Here is a 25,059-nt window from a genome sequence, read left to right as displayed (position 1 = left end):
TTTGTGCTTTATGTTACATTTGTTTTTTCTTGCTATTGATCTTTGTTTGATCATAGGCTAGGTAATGATTATGTGTTACTGCTACTATTATTCCGTTATCTTGATGTCTTCTAAATGGGAGAATAAATGAGGATCTCTTTATATTTGGAGTGTGCTGTTAGCCAACTTGTTAGCACATAAAAAGGATGGTGAGAAAGTCCAAGTGCAAAGCTATTTTTCAGTAAATACCCATCTCAATTTTAGTCCTGCTTCAGTTTCCTTATAGCACACTGTGTGCATCTGTGTACTTAAAAAAATAATTTATTTTTAATGGATAACATAAAAACAAAAATAAAACAAGGAGGGCTAGGCATATATAACTCAGTTGGTAGAGTGTCTTACATGCACAAGGCCATGGGTTCAATCCCCAGCACCACACACACAAATAAATAAATAAATAAACAGATAAATAAAAATAAAGAAATGAAGGACCATGTGATATTTCAATTCATGTATAAACTGCATAATGTTTAATATTAAACACTTGTTTTCTCAAATGTTTATAATTTCTTTATGGCAGAAATATTTGAGATAGGGTATGCAATTATCTTTAATCACTCTACTAGATTGGTGTGCATTAGCATACAAGAACTTAATACTTACTATCTAATGTAATTTAGTGCCCATTGATCAGTCTTTTTCTATCCCTCCCTCCCCACTCTTCTCAGTATCTGATAACCATTATTCTACTAAACCTTTTTATATTCCGCATGTGAGTGGGATCGAGATGTGTGCTTTTATTTACATTTCATCTTCTAGAAATTTGTTAATGTCTGCTAATAATCCCCTTTCCATTTATTTTATTGCTATGGGTTTATTCCATATTGTATATTTTACTTACTTTTTATTTGAGTCTTGAGGGAAGACAAATGCCAGTGTAGTAACAAATCATCTTTTTACTTTTGCACAGTAAGGGAAGTGTAATTGGCAAGATGGAAAGGAAGACTCAATTTACTGTTGGTTTGAGTCCTTTCAGCTCTTGAGTTCGTTTAAAAATAATTTTCTATATATAGTTTTTAATTTGGACCTAATATTTATAATTAATTATAAATATATAATTTGTAATTACTATTTAGGTGGATTTTTTTTTTTTTTTTGGTGGTCCTGGGGGATTGAACCCAGTATTGCTTTAGCACTGAACTACATCCTAGTACTTTTTAGTTTTTATTTTGAGACAGGGTCTTGATAAATTGCCCAGGTTGGCCTTGAACTTGCCTCAGTATCCCAAACTGCTGGGATTATAGGCATGTGCCACTGTGTTCAGCTGTCTGTCTTCTCTTTCTCTCTGTTTTTCTGTCATTAGGTGGCACTTAAGTGCACACTACTGATCTGGCTTGCTTTTAAATCTTGAATCTTTGTTTCCTTACCTATATAATTGGGATAAGGGCTAAGTAATAGTTTTCTAAATCTCAATAACAGTTAAACCTTTTTTCTAACCTGTCATATCCTCCTCTCCTAGTAATGGGGGAATTTTTATCCAAATTAGCTATTTGAGGAAATCATGAAGCAATCAGGCATGTAAATAATGAATTTTTTTATTACTTTTTTAATAGGGATGGGGGTTGTGGCTTGCTATGTATTTGGACTTACATTTTCTCTGTTGGCTTTTTACACGTTTATGTCATGAATGAATGAAATTTAGGAAATGCCTACAGATTAAATAATAACAGTAGGGTTGTTTTTAACATTCATATTTTTTGGTGTTCAGAACTAAAATAATATATTAATCGATTTTGAGATTTTTTTTGTACATAGGATGATTACACAAAAACTAGAAACTTTCGTTTCATATATTACTGTGTTTTTAGATATCACATTACTATTTTTTCTGTTTTTTTTTTCCTATTCTTTTTTTTTTTGTTGTTGACAGTGTTAGAGATTCAGCCCAGGGCCATGCGCACTCTAGGAATGCACTCTCCCACGGAGTTACATCCCAGCCTCTTTGTATGAAGTTGATAACAACACATTTTGGTCTTAATATAAAAAGCCACAAAACTTCATATTAAATAATACTTTAATTTTCAGGAAAACAGCTTTATGATGCTATAACAGACTATCCGAATTAGTTAACTTACAAGGAGAAATTTTTATTTTGGCACACAATTTTGAAGGTTTCAGTATGTGAAAGATTGGCTCCATTGTTTTGAGCCAGTGGCAGGTTTGCTCATCAAGATGGAAGTATGTAGTGGAATAAAAACCACTCACAGCTGGGCAATGGTGCTTGCCTGTAATCCCAGTAGGTCAGGAGACAGTTCACAGCCAGCCTCAGCAAAAGGGAGGTGCTAAGGAACTTGATGGGACCCTGTCTTTATATAAAATACAAAATAGGGCTGGGGATGTGGCTCAGTGGTCCAGTGTCCCTGTGTTCAGTCCCAGTACGCTCCCCAACCCCAAACCAAACAAAACAAAAATCACTCACTTCATGCTCAGGTAGTGAAGAGAAGGAATAGGAAGAAAACAGGGTCCTGCAATCTCTTTTGGGGACATACTCCCCAGTGACCTAAGTATCTCCCACTAGGCCCTATCTCCTATAAGTTTACTACCTCCAGTAAAGCTCCCCTGGGGACCAAACATTTAACACATGGGCTTTTGAAGAGCATTCATGATTCAAACTACAGCAGGATCAAACCCATAGAATTGGTGTTAAAGTCTTGGTATTAGGTCTTAAGTAATTAAACTGTCATGACATTTCCTTTTTGTGCTTTCAAAGGATGTTTGGTACAGCAAGATAGCTTTTGAAATTGTTTATTTAACTTAGGGGGTAAGACAAGGTAATCTTTTAGTGTACTCAGTTTCAAGGAAATAAACACACAGAATGAAAGATAAAGCACTGTAAAAATATGCTGCCAAGTCTTTCTTTTTCTTGAACAGTACTGCTTATGTTTATTCTTTATTGCCCAGATTATGTTACCTCGGATAGACCTGCATCGGAAATCCTTAGACTTATACCATCAGTTTGGTCGTATCATGTACACACAGAGAGAAGGAGCCTCAGGTGTCAACTGTGTGAGGGAACCTTGTCTGAGTCCCCTAGTTATTTCTAGAATTCAAGAATTCTAAACAAAGTTTTAACCTTCCTTTTCAGTGCACATCTGTGATAAGGAGATTGTACTTTGGTAGTTGTATTTTGGAATTTCAAAAAAATAACTTGTTGATATAAAAATAGAAAATGAGAAAATACAGATAAACAATAAGAAGAAAATAAAATAAAATAAAAAATAAAATAAAAAGGTTCATACCCATGTTATTAACAAAAATGGGTTAATGATAAATATTTATAGACATTCTTTTTTTCATGCAACATTTTGTGGACATCTTGTCAATACTTGTGTATAAAGATGTAACCCTGTATTGGCCACTTAATTTGCTCTGATCAAGGAAATAAGCTTCACAGTGACTCAATCTAACCAATTTCTCTGAATCCACATGGTTATTTAGGAGCCTTCTTACTGATAATACCAGGTTTTTGTCCCCTGATTAATTCTGGTTAAATGTTATCTAATTTGTTAGTTAAATATTATCCACTGGATAAAGGCATTGCACTTTTACCTTTTTTTTATTTTGGTACTGGGGATTTAGCCCAGGGGTGCTTAACCACTGAGCTACATCCCCAGCCCATTGTTTATTTATTTATTTATTTTTAAATCTTATGTATGTATGTATGTATTTAGTTGTAGTTGGACACAATACCTTTATTCCATTCGTTTATTTATTTTTTATTTTTTTAAGAGAATTTTTAATATTTATTTTTTAGGTTTTGGCGGACACAACATCTTTCTTTGTATGTGGTGCTGAGGATCGAACCCGGGCTGCACGCATGCCAGGCGAGCGCGCTACCGCTTGAGCCACATCCGCAGCGCCCCCATTGTTTATTTTGAGACAGGGTCTTGCTAAGTTGCTTAGGGCCTCACTAAGTTGCTGAGGCTGGTTATGATTCTTTAGTCTCAGTCTACTCAGCCACTGGGATTACGGGCATGTGCCACTGTGCCTGGCCACTTTTATCGATTTTTGATGCCATCAGGAATGGGTGAATATCCTTGTCCTGTTTGGAATAGTTTAATATTTTTCTATAGGTTTTTTTTTTTAAATTGACCATTTAAATTGTTATATTTACATTGCTAATATAAAAGAGAAGATTCTACACTTGGATCACTTGGATCATAATCTTAGGTTTCTACTGATAGTTTTGATTTAGACCTGGGTAATAAGCAAGGCTTTCCTTAAATAATATGCTTAGTTGGTCTTTAAAACTTTTGCACTTATTATTTCATTTTTATTGATCATAGAATTGCAATAGGGGTTTTAGATCATCTGATCTAACCAATGGATTTTATAGATACAGAAAGAGTGGCCTAAACAGATTAAAAAACTTGTGCAAGATGTAGGAGGGAAAAAGAGCGGACATTCGGGGTTAGGAGTGTTGGTCAGTGGTAGAGCACTTGCCTTCCATGTGAGAGTCCCTGAGTTCAGTTCCACCCTACCTTCTCCCATACCTTCCAAAGAAAAGCTGACATTTATTTCTTGCCTGTTCTGTTTGCTGCAGTATACTAGAGGCTTTACAGATAATATCTTTTAAGCCTTCTGACAACCTTACTCTGGATGAGGAAATGAAGCTCAGAGAGGTTATTTTTTGTCTGAGACTACTTAGCAGATAAATGAATGGTAGAACAATCTGAATCCTAGCTGTGTCTTTAACATTGTGATAGAGTTTTTACATATATGGACTCATTTAATCCTTATGGCAGTATGGTTCTGCAGGCATGATTCCGGTTTACTGACATAAGCAGTCTCACAGAACACTATAACCTGTGTTTGGGACATGGAGGGAGGACATTTGGTTTTCAGGTCCCTTTGGGTACTACTTTTGAAAATGATATTAAATGTCTGTTTTTCACATTGTTATTCCATACTCTTCAGAGAAGTAATTTTGGATTTGTCAGGAGGGTGCAGTAATTGAAATGGTGTTTGAAATACTGAGGGAGTCATTTGCTAGTAAGGAACAAGTGAAGATGAATAACTAAAAGAGACTTCTTTTATCTCTTCTTAAAAAAAATCTTCTTTCCCATTTTATGCCATGCCTTAATTAAAAAGAAATTAAAACCTCTCTATAAATCTTTAATACTCATGACAGAAATGTTCTTTTATTTTTTTCTTGAACCCATTTGCCAGACCTTGAACCGATGCTGGGTCTACAGAGATGGGACACTCAGGTTCCATTTTCAGGTTGTTTATCATGGAGTGGGGGCAGAAACCTGACCCTACAGTATTATACAGTATTATTATAGTACTATAGTTCAGTACCTGGGTAGACAGTGTTGCCCCAGGTTTGGAGGAAGGAATCTACTCAAGATTAGTGAGTTAGTGGTGTTTGTTGGATTTTAGGGTGGAGGTGGCAATTTGGAATACTTGCAGACATGGAAAACATGGGGGATAGATAGAAGAAGGAAAACCCACAATGGGGTTGGATGGGATCATGCTAAGTAATAGAGCAGTAGGAAGAGTTGAGTGGGAGAATGAGGAGTTTTTAGTTTTTTAGTTTGCTATGACCTAAAAAATACCCATGGTCTATGCCTGGGTGATGATTATTGACTGAGAAGAGCAAAACCACCACCATAATTGAGGGAGAATGAGAGGAAAGAGATCTTGTTCAAGAATGTTGCCAGTGAAGGAAAGGAGGTTGGCTTTGAACTTGTGATCCTTCTACCTCAGTCTACTGAGCCACTGGGATGGATTACAGGTATGTGCCACTGTGCCCAGCAACTCTGTTATTTTTTAATATATGCAGAAATACACAACATTAACATGATCCCTAACAGAACTCTGAAATATGACTAGTGTTTCTTCTTACTTTCGATCACCTATGAAAATAGCATTTTTTTTATTCCACTTACTCAGTGTTTTATAATACGGACTTTTTATGCCATTTGTTAAAATATTGGTCATTAAGTATCCTATTAGTTTTAGTTTATTAATGAAATAATTTTTGAAATCTTGTCTTCCTCTCCAGTCTAGTTGCCTTGCAAAAGTATTAATAATTTGGGTGTAGAATTCTAGGTTGTGAAGGATACTTTCTTAGGATTTTTGAAGTCATGTTGTATAGTTTTTTAGGTTTTGTTACTGTAGAAGTGGAAATAAGTGAAAAATTTTAAACCTTACAGGATCTTTTGGTGTAGTTTTAAATTTCACAAGGGTATTCTTGTTGTAGATCTTTTTTCATACATTGCTTTGGTTATTTGGCTGAATTTTTTTGATGTGGAAATTCTTGTCCTTCAGTGCTTAAGAATTTTCTTGAATTACTTTATTGATATTTTCTCCTATTTTTATTATGTTCTGAGATGCTTATCATTCAAATGGTGGGCCTTATTGATCTTTTGGTCTCCTTACCTTAAATTTTTTTTCTCTTCTAGTATATGTTCTAAATTTTCCCTTCCAAATTTTGCTGTCATTTTAAAAATAGCTTATTACTCGTTTTATATCTCTTTATATCATCCTGTTCTTATTTAAATTTTATGGATATAGTAGTTTCTCTTGCCTCTTCAGAAATCTTCATTTTCTTTCATAGCCACTGTGTGCTTCAAGTTAATTTCCCTCCTTCCCTCCCTCCCTCCCTTCCCTCCCTCCCTCCCTCCCTCCCTCCCTCCCTTCCCTCCCTCCCTCCCTCCCTCCCTCCCTCCCTTCCCTCCCTCCCTCCCTCCCTCCCTCCCTCATTGTTCTGGAGACTGGGAAGTCTCAGAGTATGGCCCTAGCAGCTGTTCAGCATACGGTGAAGGATTTTTTGCTTTTTGATGCATCATAACATGGCAGAGGGCAGCATCACATGAAGAGACAGATCCAAGTTAATTTCTTTTTCTGTTTGTTGATCTTCGTAGGTTGAGAACAAATGGTAAACAATATGAAATGTAGGCGCTTAGAAAAAATTTTTAGAAGGGCTTGAACAGGAATGATGCCTAGAATATTGTAGAACTGACCTTTGGGAACTTTTATGTCCAAGTACACCCTGAAACAATTGAATTTCAAAAAACAATGTGTAGGGCTGGGGATGTGGCTCAAGCGGTAGCGCCCTCGCCTGGCATGCTTGCGGCCCGGGTTCGATCCTCAGCACTACATACCAACAAAGATGTTGTGTCCACCAAGAACTAAAAAATAAATATTAAAAATTCTCTCTCTCTCTCTCCTCTCTCACTCTCTCTTTAAAAACAAAAACAAAAACAAAAAAACAATGTGTAGCTGTGATTCAGGACTAGGAAGCCACCACTGTTGATACTGGAGAATGGACAGTGGACCCTATTAGAGAATAATTTTACAGACTATATTCCTTATGAATATAGGTGGAAAATTAAAAAAAAAATACAAGCTGAGTATTCTTAGACTCTGGAAGTCCAAAATCTGAAATATCTGAAATCTGGAACTTTTTGAGTGTAATGGTACCCAAGAAGTTTTGAATTTTGGAGCATTTCAGATTTTTGGATTTAGAGATTGTCGACCTATAGTTTATGGAAATATTCCAAAATATGAAAAAATTCTAAATCTGGTATTCTTCAGAGTATTTCAAATAAGGGGATACTTTATCTGTACTAGTAAATGAAATCCATTAGCATATAAAAAGAATTATACAGTTATTAAGTAGGATTTATCCTGGAAGTATAAGGTTGCTTCAGTTATGAAAGTCAAAGTAATACACCATATTAATAGAACAGAAACCATATGTTCAAGATGTGGGAAAAACATTTGACCAAGTCCATTATGTTTCATGACAAAAGTTTCTAAAGTAGGGATAAAAGGAAACTTTAGCAAAAGAATCTCTATGAAAAAGACAAGTGATATTTTCTAATAAATATCAAAGGAATAAAACAAGAATGTTTACTCTCATTTCTTCTATTCAACATTGTCTTGAAAGTTTTAACCAGAGATTAAGACTAAAAAGGAAGTAAAAAACCTTTACTTGCAAATAATCTTGTATATAGAGAAATTTAAGGAATCTTTTAAGAGCAAAAACAGAGAGTTAATAAGTTTAGCAATGTCAGTATACCATAGATACATATATAAATATATATATAGTATATATTTTATATAATACAAATATATAATTTATATACATAAAATCAGTTGTATTTGTGTACTCTGGCAGTAAATAATCTAAACATGAAATTAAGAAAGCAATTATAGGGCTGGGGATGTGGCTCAAGCGGTAGCGCGCTCGCCTGGCATGCGTGCGGCCCAGGTTCGATCCTCAGCACCACATACCAACAAAGATGTTGTGTCTGCCGAGAACTAAAAAATAAATATTAAAAATTCTCTCTCTCTCCTCTCTCACTCTATCTTAAAAAAAAAAAAAAAAATTTAAAAAAAAAAAAAAAAAAAAAAAAAAAAAAAAAAGAAAGCAATTATAGCATCAAAAGGAATAAAATACTTAGAAATAAATATTATGGGAATGAGAGACTTACACACTAACTAGAAACTTAACATGGCTGAAAAATTTTTTATAAGGTTTAGATAAATGGAAAGACATCCCAGTTCATGGATTGGAATATATTATTAAGGAGGCAGCTCTCCTCAAATTCTTCTGTATATTCAATGTTATGTCTTACTAAAATCATAGCTGCCTTTTTTGTTGTTTTGCAGAAATTGATAAGCTGGCTGTAAAATTCATGTGGTAATGCATGGGAATTGCAATAACCAAAAACCAAAGTTGGAGGACTTACATTTCCTGATTTCAAGACCTAACTGTAGTTCTACAGTAATATGTGATATTGACATAAAGATAGGAAAAACTTCATGCAATGTTAGAGTCTGTAAACAAGTCAGGATGGCGCCTGGCATTTTGCCAGAAGGAGTGGTTTGTGAAGTAACGCCAGCGAGCCATTAAGTGTGGCGATTCCTTATTGGTTCACTGATGTATCTAGTTTATGTTAATTAAGATAAGTTGTGTGGAATGTATATGTACTCCTCATGTCTGACTGACAATAAATGGCTCCTTTTCCTGCTGTATCAATGTACACAAGTTGTTCATCCCCCCCCCCCCCCCCCCCCCCGTATTTTGCTGCAGCCGGACTGTGACACTTTTCTGTCCTTCATGACTTGTTTGTCAGCAGAAAATCTGATGCAAGGGCCTGGAAAGCGATCCCATGCATTTCTATATTGGTCCCGTGCATTCCTGTATTTCTTCTTTGTTGTTTATGTATGCATTTGGTTAGAGAACCTAATTGGCATTCAGCATCATAGCTGCAAGAGAGTCTGGGGGGAACTTAGAGAGGTGCCTTTCTGTTGTATGAAATTACTACCAGGAGATTAGAATTGACATTGGTTGAACCAACATACAGTGTCTAAATTTCTGGAGGTTCTTATGAATGAGGTTTCTTGATTATACTTCTTTGAGGTGAAGTATGGCTTCATCCAGTGTCTGGCTTAGGATTCAGCACCCTTGGATTGGCTAAGTTGTTTTTACTCATGATCTGCTTTCTGGCCTTCTAAAATACTGTCACTTCATTTTCAGTTTTTCTCCTCAAGAATTTGTACTTTTAAAAAAATATTAATTTTTAGTTTTAGGTAGATACAATATTTTTTATTTTTATGTGGTGTTGAGGATCGAACCCAGTGCTTCACACGTGCTAGGCGAGTGATGTACCACTTGAGCCACAACCCCGGCCCCAGGAATTTGTACTTTTGCTGTTTTAATCAGGTTTCTGAATGGGTAACAGTAGAATCGTGTTTAATGTGCCATTTGTGTCCCAAAACGACTCATGCGTTATTGAAATAGCATGTACTTTTCTTCTCTCTCTTTTTTTTAAACAAGCACTCTACTGACCAAGGTATATTCTCAGCCCTGATCTGTAATGTTTTTTTTTTTTTTTAAATATTTTATTTACATTTTGGTTTTCAGCAGACACAACATCTTTGTTTGTATGTGGTGCTGAGGATCGAACCCGGGCCTCACCCATGCCAGGCAAGCGCCCTATCGCTTGAGCCACATCCCCAGCCCCACTTTTCTTCTCTTTCCTAGAACTTATCAAGATATTTCCAGACATTTGTTTCATTGATTAGATAATTTTGTGTAAATAATTGATAGTTTGGAATCTCTTTATGGACTGGCTAGTGTCAGATTTTGCTTTCTGTTATAGCTACAAATTCCCCAACACTCTGTAAACTCTCTTAAAAGAATTATTAACAGTGATTTGTAGGAGGCTGTTTTTTGCAGAAGGTTGAGTTCCACACAATCCATCAAGGAATAGTGAAATTACAATTGATACTAGTATTCATGTTGCTAAATAAAATATAGCTTGAAAATTGTAAAAATGGCTGTTAATTATAGGCACAGAATTAGTCTTTGTGACCACTATATTCAATCATTATATTCCCCTTCTACACTCCTTATTCTGATTTATTTTTCTTCCAGATAGTGGTTATTCTTGACATGTATTTGTGCTTTTTTTTTTTCCTTTTTAACTGCTTTATTAACTTTATATGTTTCCATTCAAATGGGTAAAACCCTACTGCTGTCAGAAACTTAGGTTGGGTGCAAAGTCTGTCTTCAACCAGAAGCTGGCAACGCAAGACCCACTTGAGACATGGAAATAACATAAGGTTCATAGCAAACAGATCCGTAAAGGCATATCAGGAAAATGCAAGGAAAAGAAAAACAGGGGGAAGCACAGTATTAATCTCATGGAAAATGGACCAAGTCAGGGCATAGGCAAAATTCATTATGCTGGTCATGGTGTTTAGAGAGCTCCTCCAATAAGAATACATAGACAGTTCCTCAACTGCAGCTCCCCAAGTTTTCTCCTGATTTCTCTCATCTCCTCTCATTTCCATATCATCTCCATCTCTACGCATTCCATTATTGATCTGCCTATTGCGTATGGTGGGCCTGTCTCTATTATTTCCTGCAGGCTGGTGGCTTCACCTCCTCCCAAACGGTGGCCCTCCTCTCCATTGCACGGGCTGCTCCATTTCTTCATTTTCCTGGGCCTATCCTTGTCTTCTCAGCCTCCAGATTCTCTCCGCCAGGTGCGTTGCTGCTACACTGGGCCCCATCGACCTGATGCAAGCCTGCCCGCTATGTGCAGTGCAGGTAGCCGAGTGATGACTATATACCCTATGCTGCCTCGCTTTTGTATTTGTGCATTTTGTGACCTTTCTCACAAGAAGTTCCATAAGGGCAGAAATTTCGTATATTTTGTTAACTGCTGGTATCTAAGCTTCTGGGTCAGTGCCTGCACATAGTAGGTAGGTGACCAAATACTGGTAGTGGTTGTTTTTAAATGAATATCATTTGTATTAGTACTTAAAGTGTCTATTCCCCAATTCCCGTGCCTGTTTATATTAGAGTGAATTTCTTGTTTTCAAAGAAAAGGTTCTGTGGTCTACTTTCAATCTCTTTTAGTAGTTTTCCTAATTTTAATCTAGTTTCAGTTAGGGTTTTACTGATTCTGATAGGGCTGTTGGTTAATTTTGTTGACTGATCAACTACTAGCAATAGCTTTGGAGTTTGTGCAAAAGCCTCTTAGTATTTTTGCATATGCCAGTAGCAATCTTTGTTAATAAGAATTGTGATCACAAGATTATTTGGAATTTTTGTGTATTACATTTGTTTTAATAACAGGGAAGTTCATTAATTGTCTTTCATGAGAAATGTTGTAGATCAAATCCCCTTTCCCTTTGGAAGGGATGGTAATTGGATACTATTGAAACTGATCAGGTAATGTTGGAACAAATGCATATTTAATAGGCACTTTGAGCCTATTATGCAATAAGATTATTTAGTTTTAGGACAGAAGATTTTTCTGTAGGCATATTAATAACCTTTATTTTAAACTCAAGATTTATTTTTCTTCGAAAACTTTGGACCATGACTAGATAATAAAGACCACATAGATTCTGAGCTATGGGTATGAAGAGATCACCAGAAACAGATTTGATAGTCACTTGAATAAATGTACTTGTGTTGAGTGGTGTTCAGCTGCCACCAGACAGCTGTTCCAGAGAACCTTATGGTAATATAAAACATGAACAGAGCTCAGACAGCTGTGCCTAATTGGCCTGGCTTTATGTAGAGCATATCTGTTTGAGGAATTTAAAAATCCTTGTTTTGTGGAGATTAGGAATAATTTTGTATAGAATGGTAGCTATTATGTTATTGTCTGAAAATGAAAAACTGAATCGTATTTCCTTTTCATTGCCTAGAATTTCTTTTTCCAAACTAGAATGGTCCTAAAGCAAAAAGTAAGGAGTGGGGAAAAAAAAAAATTAAGGAGTGAATGCCAAGTTAAGAAAGGTAGCTAGGGGGCTGGTTGTGGCTCAGTAAGAAGCACGCTTGCCTAGCATGCATGAGGCAATGAGTTCCATTCTCAGCACTGCATACAAATAAATAAAATAAAGGTCCATCAACAACTAAAAAATATTTTTTTAAAAAAGAAAGGTAGCTAAACACAGGCAGAGAAAGCCCATCATTGGCTTGGCATCTGTTTCTCTTTCATCTTCTCTAGTAACCTCATTTCCATTCAGGAGATTACAGTATAAGCCTCAGAAAATTCTCAATCTGTACATTTGTTGATTCTCTTTTATGTAAGATGACAATCTGTAATAGTTTCTTTTTTAAAAATAAATTTTGTAGTTGTAGATGGACAGTGCGCCTTTATTATATTTATTTTTTTATGTGGTACTGAGGATCGAACCCAGTGAGTGCCTCACGTGCTAGGCAAGTGCTCTGCCACTGAGCTACCGCCCCAGCATGTAATAGTTTCTTAAATGCTAGAAAGTGATGTAAGTAGCCAGAGAGGATTTAGTGGAATTCAAAACTAACTTGAGAGTTGTTTGTTTTCCGGTTTTTCGTATTATTGGTTTGTCTGACATATTAAGGCAGGAGTAAAAATCTCAAGTAATTGTATATCTGTTTTTTATCTTTGGAAACAGGAATAGCTCTTGTCCAGTTTATTTTTTCAACTGTGTAACTTGAAAGTTTATATTCTTGGGTCCATCAGTCATTATGTCTTGAATGAGTTTTTTTTTCAGGAGAACATATATATCAGTAAGTTTTCTTCACTTAGCAAGCATTTGATGAACACAGATTCTTGACCTTGTCTACTCTTTTGCATATGTGGTACCATAAAAATCTCTGGGAAATTTCATGCACATTTAATATCTAGAAGCTAGCTTTATACTTTATTCTAGGCATGTAATCTGCCAAAAAAGGGACCATTTATAATTTAGGTCTTTAGTTTGTGTGTGTGTGTGTGTGTGTGTTTTGCTGGTGATTGAGCCCAGGGCCTTGTGCATGTGAGGCAAGCACTCTACCATCTGAGCTATATCCCCAGGTCTTTAATTTTTTAATAAACTTTTTGTGCATACATTGTTTTTAAATTTTTTTTAACTGTCAATGGGACTTTATTTATTTTATGTATATGTGGTGCTGAGAATTGAACCCAGTGCCATACAACCCAGCCCACACATACATTTTTGTATATGGAAATCAAAGAACAAGGACAAAAGTGCCTGAGGAAAAATGAAATTTATGACTCTTTTAAAATAAGCAAACCAAACTGAAGCATGTCTATAGGTCCTGTCCTAAAAGTGAACAAAGATTCTTTGCCTACAACTACATTGTGAGTGATTAAGAGAAGCGCTCATTCTTTTCTGGTTGTGCTGCTGGTCAAACTAGAAATTTCTTTTCTTAAAAAGATTTTTATTTTATTTTATTTTTATTTTTAGTTGTAGTTGGACACACACCCTTATTTATTTATTTTTATATGGTGCTGAGGATTGAACCCAGGGCCTTGCACGTGCTAGGCAAGCACTCTACCACTGAGCCACAACCCCAACCCCAACCCCCCCCCCCCAACTAGAAATTTCATTCAGCTAAGCATTTGTGTCAGATGTTACACAGTAGGACCAAGAAAATGTTAATAGACCGGTGATAATTTGCCAATACCTAATTTTAAACTATTTTGTATTGCGCTTCTAATTGTTCTGCATATTAGTTCCTACAAGTTTTGTGATTGATTTCTTTTTATTCTCTGTTTAACTGATCTTTTTTTAAGAGTTTATGGTAATGATGTGCTTCTTAATTAATTTTTAAGTAGTTATTGTTGTCATAACTTACTAGGTCTTAAATGATTTTCAGCATATTATTATGTATGTGGTATGACTGGGAAAACTGTTCTCTATAGTTATTTTATATAGTAATTATGTATTTCCCGAAGAGATTCATTGAACATTTCTAGCAGTTCTGTAACTGGGTGCATTTTCTTTTTTCTTTTTTTTTTTTTTTTTTAAAAAGAGAGAGTGGGGGGGGGGAGAGAGAGAGAGGGAGAGAGAGAGAGAGAGAATTTTTAACATTTATTGTTTAGTTCTCGGCGGACACAACATCTTTGTTGGTATGTGGTGCTGAGGATCGAACCCGGGCCGCACGCACGCCAGGCGAGCGCGTTACCGCTTGAGCCACATCCCCAGCCCGCATTTTCTAACTTCTACTTTCTTAGAGGTAGGACCAGTCTGAGGTACACCTAAACAAATGAAGAACATAAAGAAAGTGAGACTGAGTTTTTCCAACAGAAGGGGTAGTGCAGAGGGCAAAGTTTAGACCCTGAGTTCCACAGACAATTACTTAAGTAGAGAAGCCAAGGTTAATGTCAATGTCAAACTGTAGACTGAACAACCAATATGGTCAGAGCAGTAAGGTACATGGTATTGATGGTGGTAAGAGATGGCAGGAGAAATTTAGAAAGTGATGGAGTAACCTATTGCATCTGTGTTATAACAGGACTCTGCAAAGGATAGCTATGTGTCCCAGACAGTTAATGGTGCTAGGTCTTATTGGGAAAGTACACCATAGTATATCACTAAAGCCATATCTTACTCTTTAGTCATTACTGGAGAATGTTAACAGGAATGTAAATATATATTTTCTAGCTGCTTATTTCTTTAATGATCAAATATTTAATTAGAACTGCCTGCTTAATGTGACTAGTGTAATTCAAGCTTATTTGAAATGAAAGCTAACTTTGCTAAGGGAGGGAATTCTTAGGATATAGTTTTATAAAGCTGTTTGTGGTGTTTTTTTGTGTGTGTGTGTAGAATATTTAAAGGAAATGGGAGTACTTCATGACTTATTCAGGAGTGCACATATTTGTAGCATTAAGATTCACACTGAATTTAAATGAAAACACTAGAAATTTTTTCTCTGGAGGTAGAAGTAGTTTAGTTGGGCAGGTCAATAACACTGAACAAAGCCAGTCAGGAAATATAGTCAAAGAAAATATTGTCAAAGAAAAATGTATTCTAACACCTTCAGTGATAACTTCTAATGACTTTGGATCCCTATTTAAATTGCTTTTTGTTTCACGACACTGTCAGATATCTCTGCATCTAATAGCTTCAGCAAATTAGTATGTGTATGTTTCAGGATGTCAATTCTTCAGGTTTCTGCACTCTGACCAGTTATCTGCTGATAACTACATTTGGGCTGTCCACACTGTATTCAGTGATGAGAAGCAATAGAGTTAGAAACCTAAAAGATTATGTTCAAAATATTAACTCACTGCATGACCTCCATGTGTTCTTAATCTTGTGGACATAAAACTCATTGATTCAAGATCAATGATGGAGACTTGGGTGTGGTCTTGTGTTTGTGTGTGGTTTGTGTGTGGTACACAGGATTTAACTTAGGGGTACATTCTTAACTACTGGGCTTCATCCTCAGCCCTTTATATTTTTAATTTTGATATAGAATCTTGCTAAATTGCCAAGACTGACCTCAAATTTGTAATCCTCCTGTTTCAGCTTTCCTACTAGTTGATATTACACCATGTCCAGCTTGAGTGTAATCTTAAGAATTTTTTAAAAATATTATTTTTTAGTTTTCGGCAGACACAACATCTTTGTTTGTATGTGGTGCTGGAGGATCGAACCCGGGCCGCACGCATGCCAGGCGAGTGGGCTACCGCTTGAGCCACATCCCCAGCCCTTAAGAATTTTTTATGATTCATCTATTCTTGGAAATTGGTAGGGTGAGTTGTTAGGGAGGATATTTCAGAATGTAACTAGCAAAGAATATATCAGTTACTTTTTTTTTCCTTGAAAAAGACATGGTATTTTACATGGGATGAAAAAAGCAGAAAACTAGGACTGTTGGGATAAACCCTGGAGGGAGCTTTCTAGGAAGGTGTGTGTGGAGGGTTCTTTTTTCCTTCCCTTTTTTTTTTGGTGCTGAGAATCAAACCTAGGGTGCCAGAATGCATGCGCTGTCACTGAGCTGTACCCCCAGCCCCACGTTCTTTTAACAGTTAACAAAATGACAGTAATGTCCAGGCTTTCTGTTTCTGTATAGAAGATATAGAGATAATAAGAATGGGCCTTCTCCTCAAAGAGTTCTGTCTCTTGGAGTAGTAAAGCACATCCAGAAACATAGGAATTTGTATGATCAGTGTAATTTTAAAGTGTGTGCAAGATGTAGAAGTAGTAGTCATCAACTCTCCTCCCTTTATTAGCTTTATGAAACATTAATTTTTCGCCACCGTTAATGTTATGGATTCAAGGAGGAAGAAGAGAAATGTATGTACACAGAATAATTTGTACAGCTGAAGGGTGTTTGGGATGTAAGGACAACTACAAGAACTATCTGCCCTAAGCTCCCTTTGCAGTATCCCTTACAAGTCATTCTTTATTGCTTTACTTGAGCATCTACAAGATAAACCTTTATGTCACCCAGACAGCTAAATACCTAAGTGTAGTGACATGGGCTAGTGTCTGACCTACAGCAGTAGAAAGGTATTCAGGGTCCAGAAAAAGAAAGAAAAATCTCCTAAAATGCAAAGTATACTCCACCAGGAACCTTGTCTTATCTATCTTCCTATCTGGGTAGTACATAGTAGATACTCAATGTTTCTTGGATTAAATAAGTAAGTTTTAAAAATTTAGGGCCTAGACTGAGTCCTTCTTTCTCTGCCTTCAAACTCTCTGGTGTACTTGTGTATAAAATGTTATTCTGCATTTTGGGAGGGGATTAGAAAACCAAAAAGTTCACTCACAAACTTATAGGAGAAGAGACTATAAATTACTTGGCATCACAGAAAGTGGCTTGTGTTGGACAGTATAATGCCTGCTGTCTTTCTGTGCAAGAAGGCCATGGTGGCTTGTAGGGCAGATCTAGGTTGATTGGACTCAGAATAAGCTTCATCCTCAGTAAACAGAAGATACTTTTCTACTGATAAACTGTTACATTAAATATATGACTTTAGGTTTTGCTCTGAACTTTGTATTTGTATTTCTTGCTGTGGTTTGTTGCTTTTTCTTTCTTTTTTACATTTTTTGGAGCATCTACTCTGAAAGAAGGTGTCCTGTGCATTGTAGTAGAATGTTGAACCAAGTGCAGTGGAAATGTCTTTTTTTTTTTTTTCCTGCTAGAAGAGATAAAGCAAGAAAGCTTTAAAGAAGAAGAGACGATGTTTGTTTGATCTCAGTTTCGAATGATAGGAGTTAAATGGAGTTAAGAATTAGAATAGATGACACTGGAGTTGGGGGAGAATAAGATCCAAAGCCAGAAGGTATTCAAGACTTGTGTCCTGAAGGTCTCTGCAGGTGGCTATGCCATGCTATGTTAAAGAGCTTGGACATTAGATAATCAGAAGTTTTCAAACCACTTGCAGAAAACTAGGACTGTTGGAATAATGATTGATAGGATACCATACCCTGCACTCTGTCTTTAATCCTAGCATCTCCATGCATAAACAAACACAAAATAAAACATGCTTTTAAAAGTACTGTTATTGGGTATTAAAAGGTTTTATTTTAGAAGATTTATACTTTTTGAATGATAAAATCTCAAAACCTCAACTCTTTGGCAGGGGGATATTGTGTTTTTTTCATGGTGTTACCTGGTTTAATTTGTTTTTTACTAATCATGTCATGCCTTCTAACAATTTATTAGTTCCAGTTTTCACTACTCTCTGATTGTAGTTGATTTCCGTAGTTCAGATTTTGAACGATGAAATCTGAATTGTTGCTGGTCAGAGATTGGCTTCCAGAGTCAGATATTTACCTATATAAGCAGGCCCTGATAGGAGTTGTGATTGTTTTTTTTTTTTTTTTTTAAAGAGAGAGAGAAAGAGAGAATTTCTTAATATTTATTTTTTAGTTTTCGGCGGACACAACATCTTTGTTTGTATGTGGTGTTGAGGATCGAGCCCATGCCACACGCATGCCAGGCAAGCGCACTACCGCTTAAGCCACATCCCCAGCCCCGGAGTTGTGATTGTTGTAGTCCCTCAAGACAAAGGGATTAGGCCAGTTTCCAGTTCCTCAGTGGGAACCATTCATTCTTTTCTTGTGTACAAGTGTTCAGAAATATTCTCTGTGTACATTGTGTGTATCGATATATATATACACACACACACACACACAAGATATTTTCCCCCACAGTAGGAAATTTAAGAGATGGTTACTTTCCTTTGGAGGCACTTTTTTTTTAAACTGCCCCCCCCACCATTATTCGAGTTTCTAATCACGTACATGTTTTTAAAAACCTAACAGTTGGTACTCGCTGGAAGTATACTTCTGTATAGGGGGAAAAAGCCAAATAATAAATTCTTTGCAATTGTAAATTCATCTCCAGCCTCTGATTTATATCTACCTAATTTGCTCAGCAAGGTGGAAGAGCTTTAAGGTAGCATTTATAATGGAGCAGTTTATATTTTCTTAGACTATCACTGTTTTAAGTGACTAAGAACTTGACATTAAATAGACACTGTCAGTGTTATATGGCTGAACTTAAAGCTCTTAGAAAGTTTCAACTGCTAGCACTAAGATACTCAAGGTACTCATCCATTTTAGTCCTCCTCTTCTTACCTTGTTTTGTGAAAGAACCATATTTTAGTCATCTGGGTGCACTGCCCGATTAATTTTTTGACTTATTGTATTTTCTACACTGTACAAAATGTTGCACAGTATCTTTTACTTAGTGGAAGATTGAGTCTCAAGCTATATGCATGTACTACCCATAAAATCAGTGTGATTCAATAAGTACATGAAGATACTTCATAAAATATACCCATTTTTACAGAACACTGCAGTAGTCTAATATCATCGTGATATTTTGTTCTCCATCATTCTTGGTAGGCTGTCGGACCGTGGAAAGCATAGGTTTACTCTGCAGTTATGAAGCACCACATTATGGTCTAAGATTAAAACACTAAATAGTGGTGAAGCAGAGATTTTGTAATTTTTAAATAATTTTGAGCTAGTAGTTTTTGTTAAGTATTGTGCAGTACTCAACAAAATACAGTTTTACTTTAAATCATGTATTTTGCTATGTATCCTATTCCAACTCTGGCCACTTTATAGTGGAATAAAATAGTGTCTCCTTCACAAGATGCAATTCTATTTCTGTGGAGACCCAGTGCTTGAATGAAGTGGTGAATAACCATTATGGCTGTAGGTTATGATTCTGTGGTTTTCTTTAACCTCTTCTAAACTAGTTTTCAGTGAAAGCCTGCCATCTTGTGGCTTTTAGATATATGGTTTTAGGGCTGGGAATGTGGCTCAAGCAGTAGCGTGCTCGCCTGGCATGCGTGAGGCCTGGGTTAGATCCTCAGCACCACATATAAGGATGTTGTGTCCACCGAGAACTAAAAAATAAATAAATAAAAAAAGAAATATGGGTTTTAGTAAAAAGATCTGAGATTTTAGTTATATTATGATACCAAAATGTGTAAGAAGTCTTTAAGTTGTGTTTTCTTACCATTTGGTTGATTTTTTTTTAATTCATTTTCTTTTAACATTACAAGACTATTTTAACTTTTATATTAACTAAAAAATTTCTCTTTTTCAAAAGTCAGTAGTAGAAATAACTTCTACATTAGCAACTTTATTTAAGAACAGTTATTGAAAATTTGTTATTAAGACTTATATAACTAATGATAGTTACTTGAATGAGGGAAAAAATTCTGTCTTTTAAAATAAAATCATTGGACAACTGTATCCAAACGAACTTGTAATTTATAATGTAGAACCCAATTTAATAATAATAAAAACTAATACTAAAGAAAAAAAATCTCAATTAAAACTTCATTTTGCCTGGCATGGTGGCACATGCCTGTAATCTCAGTGCTCCAGAGGAGGCTGAGACAGGAGGATCTCAAACCCAGCCTCCCAGACCCTGTCTCTAAATAAAATACAGAATTGGGCTGGGGATGTAGCTCAAGTGGTTGAGTGCCCCTGAATTCAATCCCTGACGCCAAGGTCAATCAATCCATCCTAATGTTTTTTTTTCAATATTTTTTTGTCAGCATTATGGCTGATTGACCTTTATTTATTCACGTATTTATATGTGGTGCTGAGAATTGAACCCAGTGACTCACACATAGGAGGCAAGTGCTCTACCACTGAGCCACAAAACCTAGCCCTCCATCCTCATTTTTTGGTAGTTAACAATATAAAATAATTTTTCTACAAAATATTAGGAAGGCTCTTATTTGTAGTTAGGGAAATTTCAAATCACTTCATACAAGAAGTAGAAGTTGCTTTTAAGCTTTTGGGGTCAGTTAAATTCTAATGAACATTTACACTCACAAACACAGTACACGTGTATCTTAATGTTATACCACCAAGCAAAAAACACATAACAAGAGAATTTCTATATAACTGATACATCATTAAGGTATAAAATTGCTTCTTAAAATAACTTACTTCTGACTGGGGGCTGTAGCTAAGTTGTAGAGTACTTGCCTGGCATACACATGGCCCTGGGTTTGATCCCTAGTAATACCACCAACACCAACAAAACAAAAACACAACCAATACTCACAAAAATAACTTTTCATTCTCAGGTAATTAATCTAATTTTATATCTTGCCTGTCTCCTATATATCTTGCGTTTGTGTTGTTGTATTTAAAATAAACTTCTTTTTTTTAAAAAAAATCTTTTTTTAATGTGTCTCTTCATAGAAAAGGATGAAATGTGTTCTTATTCAGAAAACCAACACTAGTAGTGATGTGACAGTGAAGGAGAATTTTGTTATCTACCAAAAACTGTAGATCTAATGTCCCTGAATTGCTTTTCTAATAGGTTTGGGTAGCCCTTAATTAAACCACCTCTTTTATTTTTCCTTTTAGCAGGCAAGGAGAAGGATTCAAAATCAGGGGTATAATTTGATATCTGTGCTTTTCAAATGTATTACAGTTATGCTAAGAAAGAATCTGATCTGAATGGTGCCCAGATCAAGCTTCGAGAATATGAAGCAGCACTGAACTCTAAAGATGCAGCTCTGGCTACTGCCCTTGGAGACAAAAAAAGTTTAGAGGCAGATTTAGAAGATCTGAAGGATCAGATTGCCCAGGTAAGGTAAACGCTGTGAGCCATGTTTGGAAGGTTAATTACCATGTGTCTTAATCCTTAGTTTGATTGATTTTTTTTTTAATATTTATTTTTTAGTTTTAGGTGGACACAACATCTTTATTTGTGTGTGGTGCTGAGGGTCGAACCCAGCGCCACGCACATGCCAGGCGAGCGCACTACTGCTTGAGCCATATCCCCAGCCCTGATTGATTGATTTTTAAAGGCTATATGTTTATTTTGGAATTTTAGTTTTTTGGGTTTTTTTTTTGGATCAGTTACCTGAAGAAAGTTTTTAGGTATCTTAACATGTAAAGCTCCCTGAAGAAAGTTTTTAGGTATCTTAACATATAAAGCTCAATCACCTCTCAGTCATTCTGTGGGGGTTATATAGATCTTGCCATTCTTTCTTGTGTAGATGCTCTCAGAAGCTATTTCACAATTGTACTAAAATGTGAGGTGAGGAAAGAAGATGTTGCAATGCTGTTTCTTGCACACAGGAAAATATCAAAGTGGTTAACTAAAAATCATTGGTTTGATTTTAAAAATAGGAGTGATAAGTCTTTGTTCTGTACTCTATTGGCCATTTTAACAGGTGATCTGTTTGGTACCCTGTAAGTGGGATCAGCAAATGAACCCAAAATTCTGTGGTAAAGGTTAAAATATGGTAATTATATATTTTTATAAATGTATAGAAATTGTAATATTTGATTCGATTCATATATTAAATTCATTGCTAAATGATTGCTGTGTAATTTTATCACATTTTTCCCCCCTTGTAATAGTTGGAAGCCTCTTTATCTGCTGCCAAAAAACAGTTAGCAGATGAAACTTTACTTAAAGTGGATTTGGAGAATCGATGTCAGAGCCTTACTGAGGACCTGGAGTTTCGTAAAAACATGTACGAAGAGGTAATTATATATAATTTTACTTTTAAGAAAAAAAAACATGTAAAAGTACAAATTATTTAAATATGATTTATTTCCCACAAGAAATGTGGGAAATCTAATGATGAAGGGATAAGATTTGGGAATAGGAGAAATTTTGCAGGCAAACTGTTCAAGTTGTTGATGCCAGAAAGACTGCATCTGGGCTGGGCGTATAGCTTGGAGCACTTGGCTAGGGTGCAGAAGGTTCTGGGTTGGATCCCTAGTACCTCTATAATAAAAAAAGAATACAAAAGACTGTATTGAAGAGCATAAGCTGTTAAGATAAACATATGCTGTCACTTCTTCTGAGTTATAAAGGCTTGGTCACAGCTGCTAATTATTGTCAACATGTTAAACATTTGCATTAGTTATCTCTTGCTGCTCAAATAGAGTACTCAAAAATTTAACAATCTAAAACCATGGGCTTAAGTGGTGGTTCTGTTGCAGGGTCTCCTGAGGTGCAGTCAAACTTTCAACCTGGGCTGGAGAAACTGCTTCCTAGGCAGGAGGTATCAGTTCCTTGCCACTTGGTCTCTATAGGGCTACTCATGATTATGCATTTCCCCAAGAATGAGCCGTGAGAGGGAGAGTGAGCATGAGACCAAGAGAGAAGCTTCATTATTTCTGTAACCTACTTGCAGCAGTGACAAATGTACCATTTTCACACTGATTAATTGTGAGGAAGGGGATTACATTAGGATGTGAATACCAGGAGGCAGCAATCATGGGGACCCATCTTGAAGTCTAGCTACTCACAGCAATTATAGATACATATGAGAATTTTTTTTTTTTAAAGAGAGTGGGGGGGGACACAGAGAGAGAGAATTTTAATATTTATTTATTTTTTCTTAGTTCTTGGCGGACACAACATCTTCGTTTGTATGTGGTGCTGAGGATCGAACCCGGGCTGCACGCACGCTAGGCGAGCGTACTACCGCTTGAGCCACATCCCCAGCCCCCATATGAGAATTTTTAAATAGCATTTATAATCCTTAACTTCTGTGTCAAGGGTGGGTAGATGAAACATATGCCAAATAGAGGAAGTAGTAAAATTGAAGAAAGGGAATATATATATTTCCTAAAAATTGAAAAAAGTTGGGATTAGTAGTGTCATTTTGAAAATAGTAACTATCAAAGACTTAAAAATAGGAATTCATGGATTGGGGATGTGGCTCAAGCGGTAGCGCGCTCGCCTGGCATGTGTGCGGCCTGGGTTCGATCCTCAGCACCACATACAAACAAAGATGTTATGTCCGCCGAAAACTAAAAAATAAATATTAAAATTCTCTCTCTCTCTAAAAAAAAAAAAAAATACAAGTGAGAGAAAAGTCCTATTTAAATAAAATAGGAATTCATTATAGTAGTCAAAAACATTTGTAATTGAAAATAATAAAAATCCAATCATTTTTATTAATGGTGTTTAAATAATTAAAATAGGCATCTTTGGTGCCAGTTGCACTGGACAAGCAAACAGATCTTGGATGACTTTTGAGTCTGTTTATTCTTTAAAAGGAAATGCTTACACTATTTTTTCTCCAAAGTGTGACAAGGATCAAATGAAATGCTGTTTGAAAGTGCTTTGTGACATGTAGTGCTATTATATAATTCTTGACTAGTGTTGCTTTATAAAACCAGTTTTGTTTGTTTTTGCAATGTGGAGATTGAACCTAGAACCTTGTGGATGCTAGGCAAGTGCTTTATCACAAAATCAGATATTATGTGAAGTTGATTTATATTTTTTGTACTTTAAAAATTGTCCTTGATGTATTGCTTGTTTTTTGTTATAATGTCTGGATTGCCAGGAGTAAGTAGATTATTTATTCTTTGTAAGGTCACTGATTCTTGCATAAAATTTGAAAAATGGCATCAGTAAAACATAATCTTATATTTTTAGAGAGGGTAGCAATTTTGAATATTTGGGGCTTACTTTTTTGATAATAATTTAAAATATTTTTATTCTTTTTTTTTTTTTTTTTTGCACATTGAAGTCACTTCAGTAGATATACCTGATTTCCTTGTTTATGGATAGGTAAGAGGGGGAAAAGGAGGGAGAAAATGGAAGAGTAAGTGAGGTAGACAAAGGGCATACCATTAGTAGGTGTTCACTGTTTGTTGTAGCCTTCATTTGCATGTTTATGTAAGTATCACTTGCTAAACAGATGTGAACCCTGGGAGGTTGATAGCAGAACTGGAATATGAACTCTGATTTTCTGATTTTTTTTTTTTTTGCTTGTTTCTGTCAAGTGAATTTTCCTCTTCAGTGGCTAAAAGAAAGGATAATGGCTAAAAGAAAGGATTTGAAAATGTACTGGAAAATATAAGCATCAAGCAACTTCAGTGGGTTTTACCTCCCTCTTGTGGCTTTTGTAATTATTGCCACTAAACAAATCTTTTACTTTGATAGTGAGAAACTGGAATGGAAATTTCATTCTTGCCCTTGTGTTCTTATACACAGATTGTTCGTTCCAGTTTTATTTGGTAAGTTAAAACAGTGAAGGATCACGATTATTCTACCTGTTCTTTAATAGTGAGTTTATATGTAGGTGAGTTAGTCAAGTAATATTATTAATAAGACCCTATCCTCTATATCACTCGATTAGGAAAAGAAGTCATGTAAATTCTTTGCTCTGCCTATTACTATAATAATTTTATTGCAGATAAAATTTTAACTTGTAGTTGTCTGGACTGATAGTTTTAACTCTCCATATGTATCTTTTTCAAAATAGTTTCACCCTGAAGTGACTGTTGTTTGCTTCATTCCGTTTT

General features: G+C 35.8%; 1 protein-coding gene across 1 annotated transcript in view; it reads left to right on the top strand.

Moving 5' to 3' along the window:
• The window catches only part of Lmnb1 (lamin B1), a 54,664-nt gene that overhangs the window by 5,455 nt on the left and 24,150 nt on the right, over positions 1–25,059 (top strand). Inside the window, exons 2-3 of the mRNA XM_005324137.5 lie at positions 21,212–21,368; positions 22,150–22,275. Coding sequence (XP_005324194.2) covers positions 21,212–21,368; positions 22,150–22,275 — 283 coding nt within the window. The remainder of the gene's footprint in view (positions 1–21,211; positions 21,369–22,149; positions 22,276–25,059) is intronic.

This window comes from Ictidomys tridecemlineatus, chromosome 1, assembly GCF_052094955.1.
Source record: "Ictidomys tridecemlineatus isolate mIctTri1 chromosome 1, mIctTri1.hap1, whole genome shotgun sequence".
In the NCBI taxonomy this organism is placed as follows: Eukaryota; Metazoa; Chordata; class Mammalia; order Rodentia; family Sciuridae; genus Ictidomys; species Ictidomys tridecemlineatus.
Note: the sequence above shows the minus strand (reverse complement) of the source record. Positions and strands in the feature narration are given on the sequence as shown.